The sequence below is a fragment of the Frieseomelitta varia genome, unplaced genomic scaffold (genome assembly GCF_011392965.1).
Source record: "Frieseomelitta varia isolate USP_RPSP 00005682 unplaced genomic scaffold, Fvar_1.2 scaffold_191, whole genome shotgun sequence".
Classification (NCBI taxonomy): Eukaryota; Metazoa; Arthropoda; class Insecta; order Hymenoptera; family Apidae; genus Frieseomelitta; species Frieseomelitta varia.
Window position 1 is genome coordinate 398426 of NW_025109650.1, and position 17410 is coordinate 415835.

Here is a 17410-nt window from a genome sequence, read left to right on the forward strand (position 1 = left end):
ATTCGTGCGGAAGTGAATGGGTGAGCCTCGGATGACTTGCCGGTTTTCTCTCGCCGTTTAATGACTCTCGAATGATCGTTATGTTGGGTAATAAATAATTCTTACTGTATGTTACGAACGTCACGAGCATAGTATGTATTGGTTAATGAATTTGGAAAGCTAAAGGAGAACTGACTACTTGAACGAATGAAATTGTACTGATTCTACTATTGAATCATTTGGGAGGCGATGAAAATTTTCTCGCTGATTTCTGTCATGAGAAATATAAAGCACAGTATAAAATCAAATTCTAGAAAATTGAACATAAATTACGAAATGATATTTTGATTGATATAATCAAATAGTTCGACTTGCGAAATTAATGCCAAGTCGATTACAAAATATTAAATACCTCTTTTGTGAAGATACATGGTATCTTCTAATTATATTACAAGCATATTAATAACTTTTCTTTGACCATGATATTTTTCTTTCATAAGTTTTTAGCATCATATTACTAAAAAAAAAAAAGATAACATGTATATGTTAAAAATCATTGAAAGACATACAGTCCCATGAATTATCAGATCCTCGTTCATTTTGAACAAAATGATTATTGCGACATTAATATAGTGTCGCCTGGCAAAAGACTAGTAAAACAAAATTTCGTATTTGTATGAGACAACTATTTAAAAGATTTAAGAAGTAACAACGGAGTTAAGATTATAGTATGATCAGGCCATTTCTAGTGTCAACTCCATCCAACCGTATCTCAAATTTCTTAAATGCGCAGTGATTTATAAACGTGTACTTAGCATTAAGGTATCATTGCAGTACATAAAGATATTCCAAAGGAAGGAGATATGCAAATATTTCTTTAATCCATACACACTGTGTATAGAAATGGTCGTGAATATTGACATGCGAGATTTTATCGAAGGCGTATCGGTGCAAAAAAAAAAAAAAGAAAAAAGAAAAAAAGATGCATATGTACATATGTCTGTGCTGGCGCCACTCACCTTCCATCTTGGCTCTTGAACTTTCCCCCAACGTTCTCCGAGTCCTCCATCTCACCGGTGTCGTCCCAGTGATTTGGACTACCAACCCCTCCGAGCCATCCCTCGACCGTGTTCCTGGCCGCCGCCAGAGCGATGTTTCTGGCAGTTTCATCTCTCGCACACAAAGGCGCTAAAAATCTGCTAACGATCTCGACCTCGTCGTCCTTTGTGGAGGTACCGCTTCCCGAGGAACTGTTCGGATCTCTGTACATCTCGTCTTACTTTCCCTCGTTGATTTTACTCGTATATGTATATATACGTGCGTATGTGTGTGTACGCGTATGTATGTATATATGTATGTATGTATATATATATATATATCTACATATATATATATGCACTTTCTTCTATCCACCCGAATTCTCTTTCACTTTTTGTACAGGTCTGTCGATGCGCGATACGCAAGCGCGTGTATCTGGTCGTAAACCCGGCGACAAATCGAAAGCGTTGAGAATTTAATTTAATCTAATCTGCTTATGATATAAGGGTTAACCCGTGTAGCTTCTCTCAGATCACCGCTTCGTCCTTTGTTTGTTCCACCTTCCGATATTAGTCTCCTGTTGCTCGATCTCGCGAAACGGTAGTGTAATAAAACTGGAAACAAGAAACACGAAGTTTTCGTGAATGAACTCGAAATCGATTCGTTTAATGTGAAATTGTAAGAATCAGATCAGCACGTGTGTGTCGATGTCGAAGATTTTCAATTCGATGCAATGCAACACAACAGTAGAAAATTGTATATGGAGAATACATGCTTGTTGCTTATCGTGTCGATATAAATACATTTCAGATTAAATTGATCAAATTGATTAGTCGATTAAATTCGTTCTCGCATTAGCATCGTCCGTTACAGTATAACGAATATTGATGTAATAATTATGACAACGTAGCCCTCTTTTCAAAATTCATAGCTAATTATAGCTGATGGAACTTTGCAATATCATTTTTCACATTCTCAAATTGTCATTAGGGAAATAATACTTTGATAAAATTATTTACGTAAACAGCTCATTCGATTTTAGTACTTTTTAGTATAATTTTCCAACTTGCATCTGTAACTTCTTTTGTAAATTTCAAACAATCAAGCGTATGTATCATGATATCGTAATATAGTCTATTATTGACCAAAGAATCACAATAAATGAATTATTATTAGAAACAAATTACCATTATTATATTGTCAAGTCTTTATATATCAGGTAAGGATTTTACGATTCAAAACCATCAACTGAGAATGCTCTAAAATCGCCACACGATTCAATTTGTTTCGACTCGTCCGTCTTCGAATCTCTTCGGCAACCAACACGATCGACCCGTTTACGGTCAATCGATTATCATTCGTATTCTACTCCTTGCACAGAATCGACTCGTAGCCAGTGAAACAAAGAAGACGGAGAGAGAATGAGAAGAAAAAAGGGGAGGGGGGGGGGGAGAATAAAAAGAAATGGAAGAAGAAGGAGCCTCACGGTGCTATTCTCGAGTAATTACGGCCGTTTCGTCGCGTTTCGCTGCGAGAATCGGCCGTAAAACTCGTTTCTGGAGGATTTTACCGACGGTGCACCTCGAGAGTCGCTGCAGCGCGATAGAAAGTAGGCGGTCTCGACCTGTCGGGCGATCGTGTGGCGATCTAGCAGCGTGGAACTTCGTTTCCAAGAAACAGAGAGAAAGAGAGAAAGAGAAAGAGAAAGAGAGAGAGAGAGAGAGAGAGAGAGAAGAAAGAAAAAGAAAACCAGGTGCGATTCTGGCGAGGGCATACCTTCGAGAGGAAACCGATCGATCGGGCGCTTCGTTTTTTACAAGGAACCGATCGATCGACGTCGCTTTTCCTTCGCCGAATTGTTTATCCCTTCCTTTCGTCCCTTGCCACTTGGTCTCTCTCAGTCTTCTGCACGTGTGCCACGGACAACGGTGTTACATTGTTCTTTACATCGTTACGAACGATCACGATCAAGCCGCTGAAACGTCACTGAAATTCCGATTGCAATGAACTCGTCCTCGATTCCGTCTGGATTCTGTTCACCGACTTCGTTAATCCATCGGACGCCTGGAACAAAGAAAAATCATATCGCACTAACACACTGCAGGTGTCTTCCGCGCCACATTACATAAGTTGTTTTCCAGATCGCGTGAATCGTAAATTATTATTGCGTGCGTCCGTGAGAAATTGCAATGCGCGAGAATTTATGGAAAGTGTGCGAAAAAGAAAAAAAACGTAAAAATTATTCAAAGTACAAACATCCATTAGCAATATGCAAAAGAACGAGGCAAAAGATCTCTATTCGTCTTACGTCTTTTGAACTTGTGATTTACAAAACGGGAACGGCCCTAGGATAATTTTGTTTCCCTGTCCGTGCAATGATATATTTTGTCAACAGTGTTAGTCAGCGATTATTGATCTCTTTCTGTGTCTAACAATATGTAGTAGCAGGTTTATTCGTCCCAACATTACCGAATCTACTTGCGTCCAACAGTAAAGTTGTAGCATCCCCAGGATAATGTACTACAATAATTCTCTTTCGTCTTGAAACCAAAATATCAAAAAACGCCTTAAAAGAAAAAGATTCGCGGTGACCTCGCGTGGCGCAGAACGGTGTTGAAACGAAACGTTTCAATAGAAACGCGCGACAGAAGGCATGGGAAACCGAAGGAAATGCAAACGAATCGGAACGACGAACGAACACGCTGTGCCGTTCGCTATTGATTTCGTGTTGGCCGCTTATTGAATTTCAATTTGCCCGACGAGTTAATCGTCATCGATCGACTTAATATCCATCGGAGGCAAAGGTAACGCGCTGGCAACGTAACCGAAAGCTAATAGGGAAGCACTTCTCCTCGCGGCCACGGTGCTGCCAGCAGATTATCGTCGATCGAACCATTACGCAACGAACAATTGAAAGCCGGTAACCCTACCGAGGAGTTCTGAACTTCAACCGCGTAATCAGCGTCGCATTGTACTGATTAATTCCACGCTCCAGTCGTTTGTTACCGTTTAGATCGCTACGCTATGTATCGTTGTATTGTATATAGACGTCATTTCGTAAGTATTGGAGGACATTTCGAGGTAGCGAGATAGGTTGTCGTCAGGAACACATAATTCAACTAATAACTTTTGCTCCATCGACGTTTTGCTCAAGGTGTACAAGAAATACTAAGGCTATATAATATAATATCGTATCATGTGTACGTTACATAATATTATTATAGTATGATATATCATATCGTGTGTACGTTACGTAATATTATCATCAACATTAATACCTTGCTTCATAATTTTTCTCGTATATCTATATATAATATAATATACAAAAGAATTGTTATATAGTAGTTCAAAATAGATATAGAATATTATACTACGTTGTATGTATGCATGTCTATATCTACCACGAAATTTTAAGCAATACAAATATATTTGACAAGCATAGAATAATGCACAAATATATTGTGTAACAATGTATAAATCGAGAGATTAATGTCATTGATAATAAAGAATGATTTACGAAATACAATTCGTTCGTTTATACTCTCTTCGCTGTAGCTCTCGTTTCAACGCTTCGAATCGATCCAACAGACAGCTCGCTGTAGAGATCGATCGAACGTGGTCATCATTGTAAATATCAATCGATCGAACCTCTCGTCGCAATTTCGTCCACGTAAAAATTTCATAGCAACCGCTCGTTTCACAGAAACACGAAAGTTCCACGCCACGAGGCTTGGAAATGTACAATTTCGAAACGAGCAACGCCAGGTCGGGCCATTTACGCAATTCGCCGATGTCAGGCTGCACCAGTCTTCGTTGATTGATCGACCCCTGCCAGGGAGAAGGCCTAGGTCAAGGCCACCGGGGGGAAAGGTTCAGGAAATAAGAAAGGTCGCGTGAACGCTGCAACTTTATCGAGAAGGGGAGAGACCGAGCCAACTGGTGTCGCGAGGAGAGGATAAAAAGGAAGGAGGGGGATTGTGCATTCTCGGTGCTCTCGACAGAGAAGAAAGTCGACGTCGATTTCACCGCATTACGGGACTCGGATTGGAACACGTCAAAAGTGGAATGGCTCGATATCGAAAAAAGAGGAAAAGGAGGAAAGAAAAAAAGAGACGGCAGAGAAGAAACGTTCGCTCGACACAATAAAACCTGTTCCCTCCCCTACTACTACTGCGTAGTAGCTACCTGTCAGGTAATTTCTTTAATAACCATTAGAGGTAATAGTTTGAACACACCTCCGAGGTGATCGAGACCGTGTATATAGCGTCGGGAGGGCCAATTGAAAATCCCCGATAATCACCGGTCTTCATTACGGCAACTTAAATAAAATACGTCGTGAAGAAGTAGCGTGGTAAGACGAAATGATTACAGCGTAAAGTCGTCAGGTATAACCGTATAGCCTGTTGTTAATCGATAGACGGCGAGGGAATAACAAATAACTGGCAGGAAAAATAAGAGCAGACAGGAGTAAAAGGATTGATCGTGACACCTTGGAGATGGTATTAACGAGGATAGAGCAGCGAGTGATACATCGAGCGAAATGAGGTTACTTGGGTTAATTGAGATTCAAAGTTCGATCATGAATTTTATGCAGAATAGTCGAGCTGGCTGTGTATTTTTGTGCAGATTAATGGCTTTGAGAATGTGATTGAAAATGTGATTGCGTGAGTATGTCAATTTCGCTTAAATAAATGCACAAAGGTCCGCAGTTTAATTGCGAAATATCATTCGTCTTTGAAATAATAATGACAAAACGATAAAATATTGTGTACTTTTAGACCCGACAAGGAAAAATGTTAAATATTGAAAGTAAATGTTGAAAGTAATTGAAATAACCAAATAAATTATGGTAGAGTTGAGTCAATTAGAAAGTATTAGGTAAGAAACAAAGTAAATAGCAATTACAATTGAGAACACATTAATATTGACCCTTTTTTTTATGAATAGAAGTTACATCCTCGTAACTATAATTATATAAGGCTGCCAATATGAATACAGTATCAGCCAAATTTTAAGGTACGCCATTGCTGCATTCATCTTATGTTGATTTAATATTTCGTTGTTGTTCGTTTTACTAAAATACTCCAGGCAATGAAATCACTAATATATTTAAAAGTACGTACGCACATACTGATGTTAGAAAATTTATACGCTTCACGCACAAGCGTGTGCCCAAATTCTTGGCCGCCGTAAGCGTATGTACGATATATATATTTCGCCGATTATCACGCTACCAACAATAAATAGTCCGGTTTCAAATATAGGAAGCTTAAATATTACCAACAACCGAACTTGGCAAATTACAAGACAAATTGCTCAATATTATTCGGTCTTGAGCAATCCTACAATAGTTTAGGCGCGTCCGTTCAGACACGGCGCGAGAATACAGACGCGCAGAGGCAGTTTCTAAGATAAGATGCGTTCCACTTTGCACAAAGAGGAATTGCGTAAATCCCCGTGTTCTAGCCGCGGCATTAAGCGGGTAATAAAAAGCTCCCACCGCAAAGAATTCGATCCCACGCAACGAAACGCGCCTGTAAACGCGTGTTTTCCTATTGCGCAAAGTGCGGAGAACGCCTGCGGCGGATCGTTTTCCTCGGTACACGACTCGGTAATTCTGTCCCGCTGAAATCCCCTATTTTTCCGCACAATGCCTATTTTTCTTCCATTTTTTTTTTCCACTTCCTGGTCTCGTCCTAACCGAGATCCACTCGAGAGCCTTTTTCCCCGCAGACCATCGATATCCGTTGGCACTCGATACGTCGAGCAATACGAGGCTGCGTTCGCATCGTTTCTGATTTTTAATATCCGCGCGTCGTTTCTCGGCTCTCGGTGGATCGACGCCCTTTTCGAGAGATCGTGCGAGGGGCAAAAGTTTCACGAGCGCAACGGAGAAACGGAGTGGGGAATTTCACGCGAACGACGATCGAGAAAATTTACGCCGGGGCATCATCGACAGGCCAACGAGAGAAGCGATTTGCAGAATCCACGAGACGTTCGACTGCGTGTGTATGTATGGCTGATTGTGAGAAAGAAGGGAATTCTGAATACGTGATCCAGGTGAATACCAGGCGGAGGAAGAACGTGATAACTATATTTTTGTTCTAATTTCTCAGACCCACGGGTCTGAGAATTCTGAATACAGATGAGAAAGCACGATTATTTCTTTCATTTCCTGCAACTGCGACAGAAATTCCTAGAAAGATCGAGAGATCTAAGATCAAGATCTTGGAGATTTCTAGAGATTTGAGGAACGATCCAGTTAACAGGTGAATCGAACCCTCCCTCCGTAGGAAAGGTAGAGAACGAGCTTACCGCATTCTTTCCCCCGCAGTCTTCGAATATTTCGCTTGGTTCGTACATCTAACGAGCAAGAATCCGACCGTGAAGTTCTCGCAAGATAAAGAAAAAGATCAATAATCAGAATGCAAGAGAGGAAAAAGGAGTACAGTCACGCACGCACAATGCATCCCGCGGCATAACGGCGAGGTTTATCGGGCATGGAAACGAAAGAAGCAACTGTGAGTGAGAGGTAGAAAAGAGAAAGAGAGAGAGGAAAGCACGGGGGGGGGGGGAGAGAAGGGCAGAAAACGGTGTTTCAGCATTTCCAGCATTTGTTCGCCGACGATCTTCAGAACGATCTAAATATTTATAATTCCCCAAAGCCTAACTCTTCCCTGTTCGCACTGCCATGAATTATTAATGTCGCGCCGTAGCTACTGTATGCCGGTGCACGTTGCTATGCATTCCTAATACGCGTACTTTGTCTTCGAGATATAAGGATGGTCAGGGTCCCGCAGATTAAACCGATCGTTTCGCGGCGCCGCGCCGGCGGCCATTGGAATTTAATGAAAATCGGGATAAATCAAAAGCAATCGATTTCACCGCGATTGAAACACACGTATCACGTAGACGTGTTTTTCAGTCTACCAACATCTGAGGATCGAATACCTGATAAGTACTACAGGTAACTCCAGTTGTTCGATCTCACATTCGTGAAAATGATTTTGTGTAATATTTACGCAAGCAATATTACAGTATTTACCTATTACCGAGCTCACGTTACGTACCTCCAATTTGCATTCGAACAATTCGTGTTTATAAAAAATATTTTATATATTTTATTCGAGTAATTTATGTTTTTATACAACACTTCCTGTGTGTTTCAAATGCTTCGTGCGTACGAAACTAAAAACTGATACTTGCTGAGATCGAGCATTTCGAAACTAGCAAGTTCGAAACTGACGTGAGTTCCGACGTGCGTCAGAAAGTTTTTGATTGAACGAAGCATACTCCTTTTTCTATACGTGATCCTCAACCGCGCAAAATATAAAATATTTACCTGACAATTGATACAAATACAGATAAACAACCGACTAAACAACTGAATGCATCTTTTAGCTCAAACATCACAGAGAGATGATTTCTTACGTAACAGAGATTTTGTTAAATTGATAATGTATATTTAACATTCAAAGCACGCTATAATTTTTGTAAACAAAAATGAAACATGCTGTCCCATTGTATACCGGTATAAGCATGCGTGACATCCACATATGCATCTTTGAGTCCTTCTCTAGTAGTCTACTTATGAAATATCACTTTCGAATCTAACATAGAATTACTTGTGAGTATGATTTCGAAACTTATAGATATTCTTTCTAGGTTCCAAAATCCCAACTTGTACATTACACTGAAAATCATATCATTGTAATACTATCACTGAAAGCAGAATTGTACTCTAAAATTATTCTGTCATTGTTCACTTAATGCAGTAGTACCTTCGTAAGTGACCATAGTTGTAAGTGTCCGCCGCTTATCCCCACCAATTCTTGGAATTTAAACTATCCTCGCTCATCCCCGCATCTTTCTTTCGATGCCAAAATACACCGCCCTTCTTAAGCGTCCATTTTCGGTCCCGACTATGGAAATTTATGAGGGCACTACTGTGCTACATAAATAAAATACACTGCAACATTTTTACTTTCGAGTAGTACTCCAAAGCTATGAAACTTGGCTCGGATTCGTAAAATGCACGTTAGAACACCCGAGCCGATGCATACGTCCAATGACGTAAGAACACGGAGCGATATTGTTCCAAGCCACTCCTCTTGCGGCTTTAATACGTTTTCACACGGAGGATCCACGATAAATTGCATTTTGTTAACCATGCTTATTATCATCTCCCGTCACGTGTAATTACCGTGCGCCGTAAAGAATTATCGCCGGTGGCTCGTTAAACCGCTCGCTCTCTTGGCGAGCTCGTCGTGACGCAACGAAGAAAATGCAATTTCACCTCCGATCGCATATTTATAGACCGCCGTCGTCCGGTATCGCGGAGTTTCGACACACGATCGCGTTACGCTCGATTCACCGTTTTATACATCAGACACCGTGCGTCTTTGATCTCCCTTTCTCGATTCACGAAATTCATAGATTTCAAAAGAAAAAGGAGAAAAGGAGGCGAAGAAAGAAGGAAGTTTTCTTTTTTTTTTATCTTTTTTTTTTGAGGTCGCGTGATCGATGATCGAACCACGACGCGTTCGATGATTCCATCCGACAACGAAATGTATCTCGTGCAGTTCGCTATCCTCGTCCGGTCGTGAGAAAACATTCTGTACACGGCTGATCACGCCGTTTCGCGTGGAATATTCCTCGAACCTCAGGCCTCCACGGTTCACGTAAATAAGTAACAGCGTAATGGGTTTCTCGTATCAGCGAGACCAGTTTCGCTTCCCTCGAAACCAATAAGCGAGCCACCGGCACACGTTCACGTTGCCATCCTATCAATGGACTATCTGATTTCCTCGTTGCGTAATTTCACGTGGATACTGGCAGATAGAATCCAGCGGTAGCAGCCTGAACACGGTCAAAGGAGTGGCGAGCGTTCTTTCTCGGGTGGTAATTCCTCGCGGTGTAACAAACATGTATCCAACCGAGAGAGAGGCCAGATTAACCGATGCATCGCTAAATTTACGATGGCCGTTTATAGACGGTTTATAGACGGTCTTAAAACCGAGACAGGCAGGGAGGAGAATCGTTTCTATCAGTGTGTGTATCGCTCCGGTGGACAATCAGCCCGAAGAACACGAGGCTCACCTGTGTGGACGTCACAATGTAATAATTTTGGCGGGATCGATTCGACCGATATCGGCTGGCGACAAAAAGCTTGCTAAACGCGAGGCGTTGTTACGCTCGCTCGCCGTCGTGCTTAACGCAAATTGCAAGAGCGCCGAGTCGGCGTTCTGGCCTTGCGACACGCGAGACACCCGCGATAACACTCGTCTACCAACGCCAAATCGAGCAACTCCTCCCTCGCTCCCGAATTAATCTTCCCTCGTTTCGATGATTCATAAATCGATCGCTAATCACGCGACCTCGAGGAAGACTGTTATCGAAAGATTCAATCGCTACGATGGGATTGATAATCGTACGTCCATCTAGATTCAGGGCTTCTCAAACTTTATCACTTGGCGATCCGAGTAAATATTCCCGCGAATTTCTGGGTATATAAACTAGGAATAAGAATTAAAACGTTCGCTGATGATGAGTCGTGAAGAAAATTTATTCGAAAACAATTCTTTTTCCATTTTAAAGACCAAACTTTTCGATTTTGAATTAATCTTCGCGGTCGTTGCGCGTCCAGGAATTTTTTAAGTTTTGCTAGAATTTCTGTGACCCACACTTTGAGCCCTGATCTGGATAGATGGTGGTGAACGACTGCTTTTGTGAAAAACATAATGACCGTCTGTTTTGAACTGTGACTAGGGTAATAGGAAAATTTAATCAATAAATTATCTTCCTGTACAGATCATGAACATTGAATTAGAACCACACGTTCAACGTGTTTTTACTAAACTAGGAATGTTTTATTTGCAAATTTTGTTAACTATTGAAGCATTAAACATATTCTGAAACATCCAAACTATTATATTAATGTGTTGCTTCATCCTAAATCTTGTTACTTCACTGTAAATCTTGTTTTTACGTAGGAAACACGGAGAGTTACAGATTGTAAAACTATATTTTTACATCGTAACACGAATGGAAAAGTAAGGATACTTTTATCCTCGGGAATCAATGAAACATCTCTAAAAACGTAGAAAATTTTGTTTACACGACTAACAACAAATAGAGTCATCGTCTTGAAGATTGAAATTTTCTCTTAGAACTTGCTACATGATTTTGGGATGTTGGGTTTTTTTCTTTAGTTCAAACTTCACGATTTTGTTACGTACAAGTTGTAACTGTTTGAAATATCGACTATTTATCATCAACGGCTATCGATTCAATTATGATCTTCGTTGATAAATTATTATTTGCTCCCTAGTGATTTAATTGTCCAGTAGAGTTTCATTTTCCTCCAAAGTTTCATTTCAGCAAAAGTGAACAATCTTTTAAATCAAAAGATAAAACCAGTCGATCGACTCGCAAACACGCCGCACAGTATACCAGCCATATAACACTTATGCTAATCGACGTGCATCGCGAGGCGTTCAAGGCGCTCCGGAACTTCCTACGAGATTGGGATTTTCGATCGGAAGATAACGTACGATTTGCCTAATACACCATTGGAGAATAACGTGGCCGAGGTTACACGAAGATCAGGCGTCGAGTAATTTCTAACTGAGACCGTACTGCTAACCAACAATATCATTTACTAGCGTTCCTGCACGGTAAGCGAGATTCTCTCGTAATAAAGAATCGATAAGAAACCCTCGCAGCAGGATTCCTAATAATTTGCTTAACGTTTCCTTTTGCCTGCAGGTTCTTCGTCAATCGGAGAAATTTCGAAGAAAGCCTCGATAATTCGCTGCTATGTATTTCGATTGGGCTCTCCGGGATCTCCGCACGTGATGCTCGTACGATTTGATAAATTTAATATCGGGTGCCATGTTAATACTATTATTATATTATTATGTTTAACATACTATTATATTATGTTTAATACTATTATTATATTATTATATTATAATGTATAATGCTATTATATTATTATCTTTAATACTATTATTATACTGAAATGGAGTCTGGAGTTCTAATTTCCTCGATACGAATCTTTAAGGGTTCAACAGCGGACAATTTCGAACGAAAAAAGAGAGAAAAAAAAAAAAAGAAATCTACCCCATTAATCTGCAGATTGAAACCTCCATCTCTCTGCCACAAGTTTTCATACTTTAATAGCCACGGTTTTATCGTACACGGTGTGTCGTAAATTAAATATTAAGTTTCCAAGCGTAGCAGAGGCAGATATATAACCGTGAACGAGGCAACGCGAACGGGACTCGAAATAATGTCCTTAATATAACCACCTATTCCCACTTTTCATTAACCTAAAATTACATTCGCGTCGCGATGCTGAACGTACGATATTCTTGCACGCGATACTTGTTGAACCAAGGGTGGCGGGGAGGGGAGGGAAATTGATTTTTATGGATTTAAACACCACGCGGATGACCATCGGTGTTTCTCGAGCGTGTTTGTGGCAAATGCAAGTAAGGTGTACGATCGGTCGCACGGCACCGGCATAACAAGTAAGAGAAACGGGACCTAAAATAATGTACTTAATATCGCTGCCATTTCCCGGTTATACGCCCTCCATTCGGGGCAGAACAGATGTACGGGATACTAATGGGCCGCGTACCATTGTAACGTATGCTTTCGCAGGCAATGTATGCAACACTTGTTGAATATTAGTCTCATTTCGCTTGAGAATTTTGTACACTCGATGTCGTTGTTCCCCCTTAATTGTGCAACACACGTTACGTTGAATTCCAGTTTAATATCGTACGTATTGTTAAATTACGCGATCGGGCTTGCCGTGCTTGGTTCGAAAATGTTCAACAATCGAATGAAAATTGTGCGTCAAATTTTAGAAGGAGAGACTTCCTTCGATCACTAAATAGCAGAGAGAGCAGACTCAGTCTGTGAAGAATATTTTTCAATTCGCATTCGCGTTCGCTGTGTAGCGTAAGAACATCTTAGAAGAAGATAAAATAAAGATTTTGTGGCTTGAAGCGAGTCTCGATTGATCTTTCCATCACGAAATTATCAAGCAGTTTAAACATAGACGCACGATTTTCAAGTATTCACTTCAAGCGACATTCACGTCGATAATTCGATATTATAACATACAAATCTACATTGTACGAACATCAAATAACTGTAATAAATAAATAAATTAAATATATCAAATCAAACGCTTGAAATCGATATTTATGAGTTAATGAAAGGTCAAATCATTCAATGATGCAGTTCAACGAAGTCTCTCGTGGACTAGACATTGAATTTAATTTTATTGAACACTTTATTGAACATTAGCCTCATTCCGGATTGAGAATTTTTCAAATAAACGCCACGTTGAATTTAATTTTAATATATCATCAATTCAACGGCCAGATTTTCAATCTTCAGGCTCTCGCTAAAGCAATAAAAATATCCGAAAGTTTGCAATCGATATTTATACCCCATACTGCACACACACACACACATACACACAAACGTGAAAATAACACGCATCGACGAGAGGTTGCCTCTCGCTAAATAAAGCAATTCAATTAAGCTCTCTTGCTGACACGACGTTCGCGATCCAATTAATCCCATTATAATCCATATTTATTTTAACGAACGACGTTCATAACATCAAAGACGATCTAATTTAAAGTTTCCAACTTTTCACGAGAGACGAGAGGCATTCCAGAAAATTTACCAGTCCCATTTTCTGCTTCGCATGAGACGTATGGAAATAACCTAGGACAACGGGAGATTATAACTCTAGATAAAGCAGTTTGATTAATCTCTCTCTCTCTCTCTCTCTCTCTCTCTTTGAAATATCGACTGTACTCTGCACCGAGTAATCCGTGCAACGACATTGGTCTGCAACAATGTGGCATGCCGTGCTCCATTCCTCGCGTGCAACACTTGTTGAACGCCTCTCCTTCGAGATCGCCGGACGAAATTTCACGGATCGAACACGCCGCTGACCGGGGCTGCTGGCTCTCGGTTACACCGGCTGGAAACGTCCAGCGGGCATAACCGCTCGGGAGATAGATAATAGTGTAATACGCGGCGAGAGAGAGGGACGAGGTGGAAACGAGGCTATTCCGCTCGAGATAGTCACGTAGAGGGAGGCGGAATACGACCCTGATTGCCAAGGAGAAATCTGCAGCGTGATCTCGCGCGAGCTACAACCGTGGAATATACAACCGCGTTTTGTCTTCGTTCCATGCGGCACGCGAGAGAGCCCAACCGAGAGGAGAAAAACAGGAGAAACCACGAGCGAGCAACGACAACCAGAGCCAGTTCGAAGCTAGAATTTGTTGTTATTAACAATGATCTTGATACGGCCCGTTATCGTTGGTTACTCATCGTTACGCCAACCGGACGAAAGGAGCCGCCGCTCGTTCGTTTGCTTAATCCATTCGTTCGCAATAAAGAGATCACCTCACCGACTAGATCAGGAGAGCAGGATATATTAGATGCGTGTATTCTGTGTATTCCTTAAAGCGGCAGTCGGCGTTCCAACGCGACGAGTCGCCCGGTCGTTATCATAGAGCTAACGTTGTCGCAGATAAGCCTGGGAAAATATTTGCCGACGAAACTAACGAACCCTTTGTCGAAATGAACGTGGCTAAGGGGAGGGGGGCACGGTTACGCCATTGTTGCCTCCGAAAAAAGATTATCGTGCTTGATCCGTTCTTTGTGCAAAGTTTACGAAGTCAGTTCGGTTAACGTAGCGGCAATGTAGATTACAGATTAAAACGGAATGGAAAGAAAAGAAGAAAATGAGGGAACGAGGTGCTACTGGTAATACAGGTAGCGTACCTGCCGAACAGACTTCCATCCGGAAGAGGATGACCCTCATCCTTCACTCGACACGTCCCTTGTCATAAAATCTATTTTTCCTAACATATAGCATATATTTTTGATGATTTTCTCGTTATCAAGCCTCTTGGTGCCATTGGCTTTGAATCGTTGTACCATAATTGTTCAATGAATGTACCATCTTTACGAAGATGTACATAAGTACGAAAGTGTTCGGATACCGATGTAAAACATTTTGATTGATACTGGTAAGATTCAACCACTGTGATTATATTGGTCAAACAAATTTAAAAATATATGTAGAAATTGCAGTTTAAAAGAAATATATATTTCTTCAGGGATTATAAAAATGTTTAAGTTTAACCATAATGTTTTATCAATAAGATATCATCACCATAATCAGTGAGACCATCTTTAATATTTATTATGTGTATAAGATAATAATATACCAATCTTTTGCTAGATACATATTCACAATAAAAATCGTCCAACTTCTACATAGATTGTCAGGTTGGCTCAAAGTCTTATCAATATAATCACGACAATCGTGATTCATCATAGTATCAATGAAATTTTTCTTTATATATATAGAGAGAAAGAGAGAGAGAGAGAGAGAGAGAGAGAGAGAGAGAGAGAGAGACAGATACGTGAAAGTTTTTATTACAACGAGTGTTCGAATATGTACTTTCATGAGCCACGTTAGATCTAACAAGAGGAAGTCCAAAGCAAACGATCATAAAGTTGGAGAAAATTAAAAGAGATAAGATCACGGTGTGAAATTAAACAGCTGTGCGCGAGAGTATTGTGTGAATCGTACGCGCAATCGAACAGACGCTTTACTTCATTTGTCGTTAATGAAAGAATTTACAAATTTGACTATTCATTCTGGACACGAACGTTTAACCATTGGAAGACTTACTTGGAAGTCTTAACTAAGACCCAGACAGGATCAAGAGACACCAAGAAACGAATGAAATTGGAAAATTGACGGACGAGGGTTAAGCATCGCCCGAGGTGATTTTACGCTCGTCGAACCGTGAACAAAGTTACCGAAGGAATAAAAGAATGTATTAAGTGGAACGCTCGCACGATCAGCAAAAATACACCGACGGTGATCTGGGTAAACACGTTCCATTAAAACGTCGACAGCGAAATCGCGGACGGGGCAGCCGATTCGAAATAAATTCATCGATTCGACAGCCGGACTACGTCACTTAATTATAGATAATTATTCGTGACAGCGGGTCGTACTACCGCGTCTCGGCCGGTTTCTGGTTATATAACATCCGTAAATCGTGCCAGAACTGGCCGCGATCTTACTGACTCGCGAGCGTCACTGACCAGTAAGTGGGCGAATAGAGTCATAACACGTACGGCCAAGCCGACGAACGTGTACGGGCACGAAGGTTTAATCAGGCATTCGACCGGGGCTATCGTATGGAATCCTTGCCTCGCGTACAGGAACACCTGGCCGTAAGCGTCACGGTTAATTTGCACTTTCTATGAATTTTAATCAGCCAGCGGGCAGAGAAGAATCCGGAGACAATGGCGCGTCGAGGTTCCTCGGCCACGATTATCGGCCGTGTTCGAGCTACGATCGACTAAACGTGTATCTCGTTCGACGATCCCGAAAAAAGAAACAGTTTTACTAAGTACAATCCCAAAGAACAATCGATCATAATTGCTTCTGTTCTACGTGGAGGAACTCGTTACTCCAACTGGTCTGGAGAATTATGATTACGAGGTTTTACGTTTCTTTCAACGACGAGCAGAACGACGGAAAGGAAAGAAAGAAACGGTGGAGATCAGAGGAGAGAGCGAAAGGAACGCGCTTAATGATCGCGTGTTCCGCACAGGTGATCGCGAGGTCAACCGTCGTTTCTTCGAAATCCGATAACCACCGCGAAATGATTAACAATGAAGCTGGAGAGGAGCAGACGTAAAACCAACGAAAAAAAAAAAAACAGAGAGATTGAGACCGCCATCATTTTTTCAAAGAATCCGTGATCGAGACTTTTACTTTCTTATCTAGAGAGTCTTCTCCAGAGTAAAAGAATGGACTCCGTCGAATCAAATATAACTTTAATAAAGAAAAAAGATGTGCGTGTGCAAAAAAAATTTCTACAAAGAGTAGAAGTGGACTTTTCTTCTAGAAAAATCGTGAAAGTGCAGAAGTGGGGAGAGAGACAGTGAAATTTTCGACGGGATTGATAGAAAATCGCGGAGTGTGTCACGGCACCGTGGACGCGCGCAATCTGCGCTTGAAATCTAGACGATGTGAACGATGAACACTGGAAGCGAAGGGGAACAACATTTTGCCAGCAGCAAACCGTGTAAACAGCGATTCGTTCCTCGTGCAACAAACGTTGCTGGAAAAGAAAACGGCACGATCACGGTGTTACACACGTATCACCTACGACCTACGCGAAAGAGACCGAACGCACGGAACGTTCGGTGCACGGTGGAACTCGCGTACCCGCTGTACGCGGGCGTGCACGCGTGCATATCAATTGCGCGGTCGCGAAGGAGTCGCCAAGATCTCATGTAAATCATCGAGACAAGATGGCTC

At 41.1% G+C, this 17410-nt stretch overlaps 1 protein-coding gene and 1 long non-coding RNA gene across 3 annotated transcripts in view; one reads left to right on the forward strand and one right to left on the reverse strand.

Annotated features, from left to right (window-relative positions):
- Nucleotides 1-17410, reverse strand: part of LOC122539115 (sestrin-1) — a 233758-nt gene that overhangs the window by 197302 nt on the left and 19046 nt on the right. For both annotated transcript variants that reach the window (XM_043673766.1, XM_043673765.1), the window contains exons 2-3: nt 2794-3081; nt 999-1631 (exon numbers count right to left, since the gene is read on the reverse strand). In XM_043673766.1, coding sequence (XP_043529701.1) covers nt 999-1249 — 251 coding nt within the window. In that variant the 5' untranslated portion in view covers nt 1250-1631; nt 2794-3081. The remainder of the gene's footprint in view (nt 1-998; nt 1632-2793; nt 3082-17410) is intronic.
- On the forward strand, nt 4942-11904 carry LOC122539126. The gene is made up of 3 exons (XR_006308987.1): nt 4942-5209; nt 11387-11693; nt 11785-11904. It is a non-coding gene; the product is annotated as an uncharacterized LOC122539126 (long non-coding RNA).